General features: G+C 35.0%; 1 protein-coding gene across 1 annotated transcript in view; it reads right to left on the bottom strand.

Annotated features, from left to right (window-relative positions):
- The window catches only part of LOC123249922 (protein mono-ADP-ribosyltransferase PARP12-like), a 68,033-nt gene that overhangs the window by 52,931 nt on the left and 2,857 nt on the right, over positions 1–12,245 (bottom strand). Inside the window, exon 2 of the mRNA XM_044679010.1 lies at positions 4,262–4,397. Coding sequence (XP_044534945.1) covers positions 4,262–4,397 — 136 coding nt within the window. The remainder of the gene's footprint in view (positions 1–4,261; positions 4,398–12,245) is intronic.

The raw sequence follows: 12,245 nt of genomic DNA, 5'->3' as shown, positions 1-12,245 counted from the left end.
CCTACCAAGTCATAGTGAATGATCCTCATGATATATTACTCTATTCTCTTTGCTGGTAATTTGTTTAAGATTTTTGCATCAATATTCATTAAGGAAATAGTCTGCAATTTTCTTTCTCTAGTTTTGCTCTTCCTGGCTTAGGTATCAACACCATATTTGTGTCATAAAAAGAATTTAGTAAGATTCCTTTTTTGCCTATTTTGCCAAATTGTTTATCTAACATTCAGATTCATTGTTCTTTAAATGTTTGATAGAATTTATTTGTGAATCCATCTGGCCTGGGGGATTTTTTCTTAAGGAGCTCTTTGGTGGCTTTTTCAATTTCTTTTTCTGAAATGGGGTTATTTATTCTATTTTCACTTTTGTCAATCTGGGTAGTTTCTATTTTTGTAAATATTCACCGATTTCACTTAGATGGTCAGATTTATTGGCATATAATTGGACAAAATTGCTCCTGATAATTGCTTTAATTTCCTCTTCATTGGTGGTGAATTCACCCTTTTCATTTTTTATACTGCTAATTTGGTTTTCTTCTTTCCTTTTTCAGTCAAATTAACCAATGATCTATTTATTTTATTTGTTTTTTCATAAAACCAATTCCTAGTTTTATTTATTAGTTTAATAGTTCTCTTACTTTCAATTTTAATTAATTTTTCCTTTAATTTTTAGGATTTCCAATTTAGGCTTTAATTGGAATTTTTAATTTGTTCTTTTTCTAGCTTTTTTAGTTACATGCTCAATTTATTGATCTGCTTTTTATCTATCTTATTGATATAAGTATTCAGAGATATAGATTTCCCTCTAAGTGATGCTTTGTCTGTGTACCATAAATTTATATATGTTATTTCCTCAATGTCATTCTCTTTAATGAAATTATTGATAATTCCTATAATTTGTTCCTTGACTGACCCCTTTTTTAGAATTAGATTATTTAGTTTCCAACTAATTTCTAGTTTGTCTTTCCATGGACTCTTGTTGATTGTAATTTTTGTTGCCTTATGAGCTGAAAAGGATGTATTTATTATTTCTGCTTTGTTACATTTGGTTGTAAAGTTGTTATATCTTAGTACACAGTCAATTTTTGTGTATGTACCATATGCTGCTGAAAAGAAGATATATTCCCTTTTATTGCCATTCAATTTTCACTGAGATCTACTAAATCTAAGTTTTCTAAAATTTCATTCACTTCCTTTATGTCTTTCTTGTGGTTTTTTGTTTGTTTGTTTTGTTAGTTTTATCTAGTTCTGAGAGGGGAAGACTGAGGTCTCCCACTAGTAGTTTTACTGTCTTTTTCTTCTTGAACCTCATTTAATTTCTCCTTTAAAAATCTGGAGGCTATACCATTTGGTATGTATATGTTTATTCTAATTTCACTTCATTGTCAATAGTATATTTTATCAAGATATAATTTCTTTCCTCATCTCTTTTAATTAGATCTATTTTTGCTTTGCTTTTGTCTGAGATCATGATTGCTACTCTTGCTTTTTTAAACTTCAACTGAAGCACAATAGATTCTGTTCTATCCTTTACATATTTCCCTTTATTCTGCATGTGTCTCCCTGCCTCAAATGTGTTTTTTGTAAACAATATAAGATTCTGGTTTTTAATCTACTCTGCTATCTGCTTCCATTTTATGGATGAGTTCATCTCATTCAAATTCACAATTATGATCACCATCTATGTATTCCCCTCCCATATTGTTTTCCCCTTTTGATCCTGTTATTTCTTTCTTCTTTCACTCTGTCCCTTGTATTACTCCCCTCCTACCTCTCTTTATGGTAAGATAGGATTCTATACCCCAATGAGTGTAGTTGTTATTCCCTCTCTGAGCCAATTCTGATAAGAGTAAGGCTTAAGCAATGCACATACCATCCTCTTTTTCACTTGGTATTTTTTTGCATGTTATGTCATCCTCAACAGCTTACTATTATACTCTCTGTCTATGTATATTCCTTCTAATTGTTCTGATAATGATAAAAAAAACTTTAAGTTACAAATATTATCTTTCCATGTACGAATATAAGCAGTTCAACCTTATTGAATCCTTTAAATTTTCTCTTTCTTATTTACTTTTTTATGTTGCTCTTGAATCTTGTATTTAAACATCAAATTTTTATTTAGGTCCGGCCTTTTCATCAGGAATGTTTGGAAATCTACTTCATTTAATGACCATATTTTCCCTTGAAAGAATATACTGTTTTGCTGCATGGGTGTTTTTCTTGATTGTAAACTTAATTCCTTTGTCTTCCGGGGTATCATATTCCAAGACTTCTGATCATTTAATGTGGAAGCTACTAAGTTCTGTGTAGTCCTGACTGTGATTCCATAATATCTGAATTGTTTCTTTCTGACTATTTACAGGTTTTTCTCCTTGCAGTTTTTCCTTAGCTTGGGAGCTCTAGAATTTGACTATAATATTGCTGGGAGTTGTCATTGTGGGGTTTATTTCAGGAGGTGATCAGTGAACTCTTTCCATTTCTATTTTACCCTCTTGTTCAAAAATATCGGGGCAATTTCCTTTGATAATTTCTTGTAATATGATGTCTAGGATTTTTTTTTATCATAACTTTCAGATAGTCCAGTAATTTTTAGATTATCTCTCCTGGATCTGTTTTCCAGGTCAGTTGTGTTTTTTTTTATTAAATATTTTACATTTTCTTCTATTTTTCATTCTTTTGATTTTGTTTTACTGTTTCTTGATATTTCATTAAGTCATTAGCTTCTATTTGCTCAATTCTAATTTTTAAGAAATTATTTTCTTCCATGAGCCTTTAAACCTCCTTTTCTATTTGGCCAATTCTACTTTTTATGAACTCTTTACTCCGTTGGATTTTTGTATCTTTTTTCCCATTTGGCCAGTGGAGGAAGTTCAGGCAGGAGGAATTTCATTATTAACTAAGGCAGAAGAGGGAGAATGACTCAGGCCATTGCAGAATTGCCTTCATACAAAGTTAACATTGGAAAAATAGAAATCTCAGTTTTGCCTATATGTTTTCACCTAAGTGACTTAATACTGGAATTTTATCATTATAAATATAATATCAAACAATATCCATAACATTACAACATCAAATATATAAAGATTATAATTATCATATCTCACTGTGCTATATGGCAAGCAGGATACTTTCAGAAAAACCTAGAAAGACTTACATGAACTGATGCAAAGTGATCCAAGCAGAACCAAGAGAATGTTATTCAAAATAATAGGAATATTGTAAGCTGATCAACTGTAAATGACTTAGTTATTCTCAGCAATACAATGATCCAAGATAATTCCAAAGGATTTATGATGAAAAATGCTATCCACCTCTAAAGAAAGAATTGATGGAGTTTGAATGCAGACTGAAGCATATGGGATTTTTTTACTCTATTTTTCTTGGGAGTTTTTTGTCTGTTTTTCTTTCCCAACATGACCAATATATGGAACTATGTTTTACTTGATTGCGTATATATAGCCTATATCAAATTGCTTCTCAATGAAGGGAGAGATTAGGGGGAAAGGGAAAGAAATTGTTTTCACATGCAATTAAAAAAATGTAAAAAGAATTGTCCCTAATTTATCACTGTAGAATTTTTAACATTTATTTATTTTAATAGTGCTAAATGTAGAATTGTAGAATTGAAAGAATGCTGGATATCATCTAGTTTAAGAGTTCTTAATCTGGAGCTTATGAATTTGTTTGCATTTGCTTAACATTTTAATAATTGTGTTTCAATAGAATTCATTTCTATTTGAATCCTCTGTATTTTTATGCATGTTAAAGCCTTATTCTGAAAAAGAGATTCATAAGTTTCACCAGGCTCCCATTGATCTAGTTCAATGTTCTCATTTTAAAGGATAAGCAAAATGTGCCCTAGAGTGGTTAAATTATTTGCTAAATTCATTGAACTGATAACTCATAGAGCTGAGACAAAAAACCAGCTCTTTGGACTCCCAGTCTAGTACGCTTTCCAACATACCCCTCAGTTCAACACCACATTGTTCCCAGACATGAAAATTTCAAAAATTCTGAAGCAGATTTTAGATCCATTTGAACTCAAGAGCCCCTTACCAACAATGATAGCCATACATCACCCTACTTCTTAACCCCATTCCTAAGTGCCTTGGATAAAAGACCAAACTAAGCACTCTATTAAGTTGTTGTAAATCTGTGTATGCACTAGCTTAGTGCCCTGCTTTGAGAATATCATAATAGGTACATTAATACCAGATTTCCTCCATCACCCCATAATTAATGTTATGTTTTATATGACTCACCTCAGGCAAAAGGGAAGGATCATTCTGAAAAAGCAGGACTTTGAGCTCTGATTCATTGATGCCAAAAAGTGCATTATTTTTCAGGATTTTGCTATTCCCAGGCAAATGAATATCATGGGAAAATCTGCATTTGTACCTAGGAAAAAATGAGGCATGTCAGCAGAATTTCAAGTGAATAACAAGGCAACCAAAGGAATTTACTGCCTTGGCTCTTATCTAGGCAAATTAATTCAATGGTATCATACTAACAGGACTGTCCCTTTTAGAAAAGAAACTTATTTACTCATATTTGTATTAGCTACTCTTTGTAACAGGTCTATTCCCCCAAAATACAACTTCCTCCCTTCTGTACAGAAGTGGGGAATATGAATGGAAAACACAGCAGACACCATAACTTTTTGGATTGACTAGTATTGTTGAACTGTTTTTACTTCTTTCCTGTCACTTTCTATTTTATTTCTTCTTACATGGGGTGTCTCACTCAGTAGAAGAGTGGAAGGATATATTTTAAAATTAAGGTGATGTGGCTAAACAAATCATGGTATATGACTGTAATGGAATATGATTATGCCATAAGAAATGGTAAAATGGACAATTTCAGAAAAAAGCTAAGAAAATCTTTATCAACTGATGCAGAATGAAATAGGAATAGCTGAGAGAACAATTTATACAATGATGGCAACATTAGAGAGGAAAAAAAACACTTTGAAAATCTTTAGAATTGTGATCAACAAAATATTAAATCATGAGAACAAAATGAATTACAAAATACACCACTAGGCACCTCAGGTTAGAAAACTTAAAATGAAGAAAGAGAAATACATTTTCAGACATAGGTAATGTGGGAATTTGTTTTGCCAGAATGGGTAAATATCTATTAAGGGATTGCTGTTGTTTTAATTTATTCAAAAGTAAAAAGAAGTAATAGTCATGAAATAAAAGTATTGAATTATTTTAAAATTTCTATTCTATGTTGTAGATAAAGAAATAGGGAAGATAAATTATTATATGTTATCACATATAATCAGTCAGTCAACAAGCATTTATTAAGCATTTACTATGTGCCAGGCACTGTGCTAAATGCCAGAAATAGAAAGAAGTACAAAACCTTTCCCTGCCCTCAAAGGGCTCACATTCTTTGAGGGAGACAACATGCAATAATTGAATGTAATCTCAGAGAGAAAAGATTAGCAGTTTAGGGAGACCAGGAAAGGCCTCCTGCATAAGATGAGATTTGAACTAAATATTAAAGGAAGCCAGGGAAAATTAGAGATAGGATTGAAGAGGGAGAGCATTCCAATTAAGGAGGACAATCAGTGCAATGACAGAATTTGGGGGTGAAATGCTACGTATGAGTAATAACAGGCCATATGTATTAACCAGAAGGCAACAGGAAACTTATAGGAGTTTAATAAGTAGAGGAATGACATGGTCAGACCTTACTTAGGAAAATCATTTTAGCAGAGTGGAGCATAGATTGTTGAAGGGGGAGATTTGAGTCAGGGATACCAAATAGAATGTTTTGGTAGTCTAGTTGAGAGGTAATGGGGACCTGGATGAGGGTCATAACTTTTTTTAGAATAAAAAAAAGAATACATATGTACCATAAGTACATATGCATATATGTATATGCACATAAATACCCACAGAAGATCTGATAAAGGTTAAAAACAGCAAAACAGATTGGAAGCAGCTAGTGGTCCAGTGGATAGAGTGCTGAGCCTAGAGTCAGAAAGTCCTGAGTTCAAATCCAGTCTCAGACACTTAGTAATTGTTTGACCTTGGGCAAGTCTCTTAACCTCTGTTTGCCTCAGTTTCTTCAATTGGAAAATGGGGATAATAATAGCACTTACTTCCCAGGGTTGTTGAGAATCAAATGGATAATATTTATTAAAAGCACTTAGCACAGTTCCTGGCACATAGTAGGCACTATATAAATGTTTTTCCTCTCCCTCCCAGATTGGTTATGTTGGTGGAATGAGAGTGAAGGATCAAAGATGAACACCAAAGTCTTTAGCTTGATTGACTGGGAGAATAGTGGGGACCTCTACAGCAATAGGAAAGTTGAGAAGTGGGAAGTCTTTGAGGGTAAAGATTAGCTGTATTTTAGCTACTCTAAATTTGAGATGTCGATGGGGCATTCAATTCTTGGTGTTTAAAAGGCAGATAGTAATGTGGCACTGGAGTTCAGGAGAAAGAATTTAGGGAAAATATATAGCAATAAGAATTATCTTTAGAGAGATAATCACTGAATTTATGAGAATTGAAAAGATTACCAGGAGATATTGGATAGAGAAAAGGGTCCAGAACAGAGACCTAGGGAACACCCAAGTTTAATGGACATAACCTGAAAGAAGATTATAATTTAATGTATTCTCTTTAATTAGTTTGTGTTAGTATAATCTTAGGGAGGTTACATGTATGCCTAGGATCTCACAGCTTGTATTCCTCAGAGACCACACTTGAATCCAGGACTTTTTGACTGAAAAGCTAGACTTCTGCCCCCTTTTAATACACTACTTATTTCCTCTTTCTAGACTGTAAGTCTCATGAGAGCAAAGACTGTTATTTAATCTTAATATCACCTCAGAGCTTAACTTGTTCTCTAAACTTTTTTTAAATGACATCTGGGATTTTATTAGAGAAGGGAATTCTCCTTGAGGAAACGCCCTCTGCCAATGTAGAACAGCAATTATACTACAATATCTATTTTTAGGGAAATACCTAAAGATTAAATGACTTCTCCAAGACTCACTCAGCAAGAATGTATCAAAGGTTTGAACCTATTTCTTCCTCTTGACTGAGACCAGCCCTGTACTCATTCTGCTACATAATAGTCTCTCAAAATATCAGATACTTCCTTGTTGGTTTGCTACTGTTGCTGTGGTTTTTTAAATTCAAAGATATCCTTGGTTCTGAAGGATGCTAAGAAAATATATAGTGCAAATATTTCAAGTTCTCTCTATACACTATGCTGGACTTCTTTATCAATTACTATTTATGGGAAACAAAAATCTAAAACAGCATAAATAGTGAATAAAAAGCCTAACTCCCATTCAGGAAAACCTGAGTTCAAATCTCACCTCTGAAACATACTAGTTATGTGACTGAGTAAATCACTTAATTTCTCAGTGTCCTAGAAGATAATCTAAGGCAGTGATTCCCAAAGTGGGCGCCACCACCCCCTGGTGGGTGCTGCAGTAATCCAGGAGGGTGGTGATGGCCACAGGTGCATTTGGGGGCAGTGAATAACTGTAAGGGTGGTGATAGTATGTGACAGGGGGCGCTAAGTAATATATTTTCTGGAAAGGGGGTGGTAGGCCAAAAAAGTTTGGGAACCACTGCTCTAAGCCTATAAATGGCAAAGCAATTTATCCATTGGTATTAGTCTAGTACCTTTTATCAAGGGTCTCATCTATACCCATGATGGCAAAACTATGGCATGTGTGCCAACGATGGCATGCAGAGACCTCTCTGTGAGCACACAAGCTGTCACCCAATGAAGCTGCTCCATTCCCCCTCATCCCTCTGCTCAGCAGCCTAATGGAAACACTCCCTCCCCTGAGAAGAGTGCCTGGGCCACTGCCTTCCCTTTCTCCCTCCCCTGTCTGGGTTGAGGGTAGGGGGAGGGCACACAGTCTGGTGGGGGCAGGGCATGGCATGCAAAGTCTAAAAGATTCTAAAAGGTTTGCCATCACTTCTCTATATCAATGAACCACAAAAATGGTCCCTGTTTCAAAACAACCAAAGGTGTGAAAGAAACAGAATTTTATATCACCCCTTGTTCAAGGTGTTTCCACTCTTGAAATTCGTGTTGTACTTATATTTTTATAAGCACTAAATTTCTACCCCTTCCCCTATTAGGAGGAATGGTTGTTGTCACAACTTTTCCTTCCCTGAAGGCCCCTGAACTCCACAAGATCTCTTAGAAAGTACCTCCACCACCACCACTACCACCACCACCGCAGTAATGAAAAAAAAAAATGAAGGAAGAATTGTAGTGTAGCAAAACGAATACTAAAAGAATAGTTAAAAGTTCTAGTTCTGGTCTCTCATATTTTTTTCCTTAGCTCTAAAATGGGACTACCTAGACCTTAAAAATTAATTGTAATCATATATGTGAAAGATCATTGAAATGATAAACTCTGATGTTTGTAAGTTGCCAGTCCCTTCAAATAGGAAATGTGGTGCCACTGGGGGCTTTTGAACAATGGAAGGCATTGATCTTTCCAACAACAAAAGACAGAAACAATATTTGGAAGATCTTCAATGGGGAAGAGGAGTTAGGAATCTTTTTCAACATTCTGAACCAAAATAATCAAGGAATTTTAGCCTTTAGACTTTACTCCCTCCCTTTACTAGCAACTTATTTAAGATTTTTATTTTATTTTACTGTTCAAAGTGTTTCATCGTTTTATTTAGATATGTTTATTTAGATTTGTTATAAATATGTAATAAATTATAATATACTTATCTGAGGGAAACAATTTCTCATGCTAGTTACAATCAAATATATGTCTCATTTTTCAAAGAATGAGACAGAATTTTTTTAAGTATGGAAAGGCTCTCCAGATACAAGTCTTCTTTTCATTCATCTACTACCACAGTAAAACAAAAAAAAGAAAAAACTCAAATTCATATTTTCTAACATCACCCCTTACAAAGAAATAATTATAGAGTTCTGTTTCTTCTTTCTGGTTCTGCTTTAATGAGAAACCAGCTTTACACTCACCCCAGCTTTTCTCTAACCCTCTTCTACCTTTGGTGAATTCTACCTGGGACATCTTATGGACTAGCCCAGAATAGCTCTGCCTCATTACCCTTCCAGTTCTGTTTCTGACTCAGGGCTTCACTATGCTCAAAAGGGGACTATTCTCTTTTCAACTCCCAGTGGTATTGTCTTCTCTCATTTAAATGTAAACTCCTTGAAGGCAAGGATTGTTTTCTTCTACTTGTAAGGGTACCCTCAGTGCTTAGGATTATGCCTGGCTCATAGTAATCACTTAATAATTCCATGTTGCCTTACTGTACCTTACCTGTAAGGCAAGGATACCTCCTTCCTATTCTATTAATAAGACATTCCATGAACTCTTGCAGTTTCTCTGGATATCCTTCATGCCTGGAATGCTCTCCTCATTTCTACCTACTGTCTTTCCTGGCTTCCTTCTAAGTCCCAACTAAAATCCCATCTTCTACAGGAAATCTTTCCCAGGCTTAATTCTAGTGCCTTCCTTCTTTTAATTATTCCTCACTTATCCTGTGTATAGCTTATTCATACATATTTGTTTATTGTCTACTCCATTAGATTGTGAGCTTCTTGGCAGTAGAGGCTATCTTTTGTCTCTTTTTCTATCCCCAGCACTTTAGCACAATACCTGGCACACATAAGGGGCTTAATAAATATTTACTGATTAGCCAATCTACCAGAGGGAAGCAGGACCTCAGCAACCCTAACTAACCTCCATATTTTGGAAATTTAGTGCTAATCCTAGCTATCAGTTCTGGATTGCTTACGGCTTTAGTCAATCCTTAGTTCAGGTTAGAAAGGGTAAATGGATGATTCTAAAATGCTATGATCCCAAAGGATTCTATGTAGTGGTGCTATTTTCTCTTCCTAGGCTAAAATAGTTCTTGCCCCACACCAACATTTGGGAAGGTCCAGGCTTGGAACTATGATAGAATAAGAAATTGGAAGATTAAAGATGAGGTAGGTGGTGATTGATGACTAAAACAAGGAAAGAGGAATCTCAAGATATAAGTAGGGTCGAATGAATGATATAAGAATCTTGTGTAGGGATGATTTATGAGTAGATCTGAAATTGGACTATACTGCCATGGGGTATGAATTGCTATTGTAATAGCCAACCTCCAACACCAGGAAATTATATTGATCTTAGTGGATTTCACTCTTGCTATGGTAGAAAATAGGAGGCTATTACAGTCAACCCTGATCCAATTTCCAGGAATTCCTGCTTTATTATTTTTCTATCTGAAATCACCTCTTTAAATTCAGATAGATCATACACACAAGTCACATATTCATATAGATCAGTGGTTCCCAAATTTTTTTGGCCTATCACCCCCTTTCCAAAAAAAAAAATTACTTAGCCCCCTGGAAATTAACTTTTTTTAAATTTTAATAGCAATTAATAGGAAAGATAAATGCACCTGTGGCCATCACCACCTCCCTGGATCACTGCAGCACCCACCAGGGGGTGGTAGCATCCACTTTGTGAATCACTGATATAGATCATATATGTATATATATATGATTTATATGTGTGCATTTGTTTATATAGATTTATGTGTATGTGTAATTATACATATTTATTTGTTTGTTCATTTGTTTATTTGTAAATTTGCCATCTTTATAGACACACCTCATACCCAACAAATTTAATCTTGTTGTCCACGGTCAGTTTTTCACACTGATCTTTCCCTTGTTTCCAACCATTCCTTAGACTTTCAAAGAAGGGGGGTGGGATGGAAATCCCATGAGTACCACGAGTTTCATCTTGTACATTGGTATATAAATGGGAAGTCTCTGTTCCCACTGTTACTATCCCCTATTAGTGGCAGAAATAAACCTGTGACATCAGAATAACAAGGTGGAGTTCAAACAGAAGGAAGGTATCACTGGAAATACACGTGAGGGAAATTGTAATTTATTTTAGTCGCAGAGACAAGTATTGATTTCCACATCTATATTATTGAGGGTTAGAGGGTTTCTCATTGAACCTTTGAGGAATAGTAAGGCCTAAGAGTACAATGAAGACAACAAAACAGAACAAGGTTTGATAACTTGTCTTTGTTAGCAAGTGAAAGCTAGTAAGTGTTTAATAACAAAAAATAATGATAACTAACATTTATATAGCACTTACTATGTGCCAGGCACTATGCTAGAAGCTTTAAAAATATTATTTCATCTGATCTTCACAATAATCATGGGACATAAATGCTATTATTGTTTCTATTTTGTAGATAGGGAAACTGAAGCAAACAAAAATTAAGAGACTTGCTCATTGTCACACAGCTAGGAAGTGTCTTAGGCTACATTTGAATTCAGGTCTTCCTGACTCCAGGTCCAGAGCTTTATCCACTGTGCCACCTAGCTACCCATTTATTGGCCAGCACCATTCCTTCTCAGTATCCAATGAGCCACCTATGGTAAGCATTAATTCTGGACTTGAGATAGAAGAGCGATTTTATCTACATTTCTATTCCATAAATTTTCACTTTTAAGAAGCAGGAGGAGGGCATAAGTGATATATGGTGGGGTTCTTTTCTCCTCCTAACTCCCATGTGGAGACCTCCATTTCCATTCTCTGTTCTCAAGGTTTTTCAAGGCACCTAATAAAACTCTCTACTTTCCCCTCCCCTTCCTTAGGGTTCTAGTTGAGTATTTATTGTTGAAAACAATCAATAAATTCAAGGTATAAGGTACAAGGCAGAGGAAAAGCCATTCACTTGGGAGGCATCATTTGTCAGAGGAAAATAGAGAAAAGGATAAATACATTGGGTGGTGACATAGTTGAATTAAGGTGTCACAGGCATAATGTTTCTCATTTGGAAGGAAGAACCCCTCCTACAAAAGGAATATAGTGTTTTGTCTTTGCCCATTATCTCCTTTTCAAGGATCTAAGGAAAGAGACCTTTCCCTTGTTCTCAATGTCAATGAGAAGAAGCATTTCTTGCGGATAAATGTACAGCATATGTATTCCTAAAAATCATTATATGCAAAATTGAGCAATAAAAACCACATCTTATGGAGAAAATGGAGTTGGTAGGTAATTAAATTTCTCCAATAGCAGGAATCTTCACTGTGGGATCTGATCACTGGCAATATCAATCAAGATCACACTTCAACTGGGAACAGACATTTGGCGCAGCTTCACATGGGTGGCCTGGGCAAACACCACCCCTTCACATACTCTCTCTTTCTCTTTCTCTTTCTCTTTCTCTTTCTCTTTCTCTTTCTCTTTCT

Source organism: Gracilinanus agilis, chromosome 5 (assembly GCF_016433145.1).
Source record: "Gracilinanus agilis isolate LMUSP501 chromosome 5, AgileGrace, whole genome shotgun sequence".
Taxonomy (NCBI): domain Eukaryota; kingdom Metazoa; phylum Chordata; class Mammalia; order Didelphimorphia; family Didelphidae; genus Gracilinanus; species Gracilinanus agilis.
Note: the sequence above shows the minus strand (reverse complement) of the source record. Positions and strands in the feature narration are given on the sequence as shown.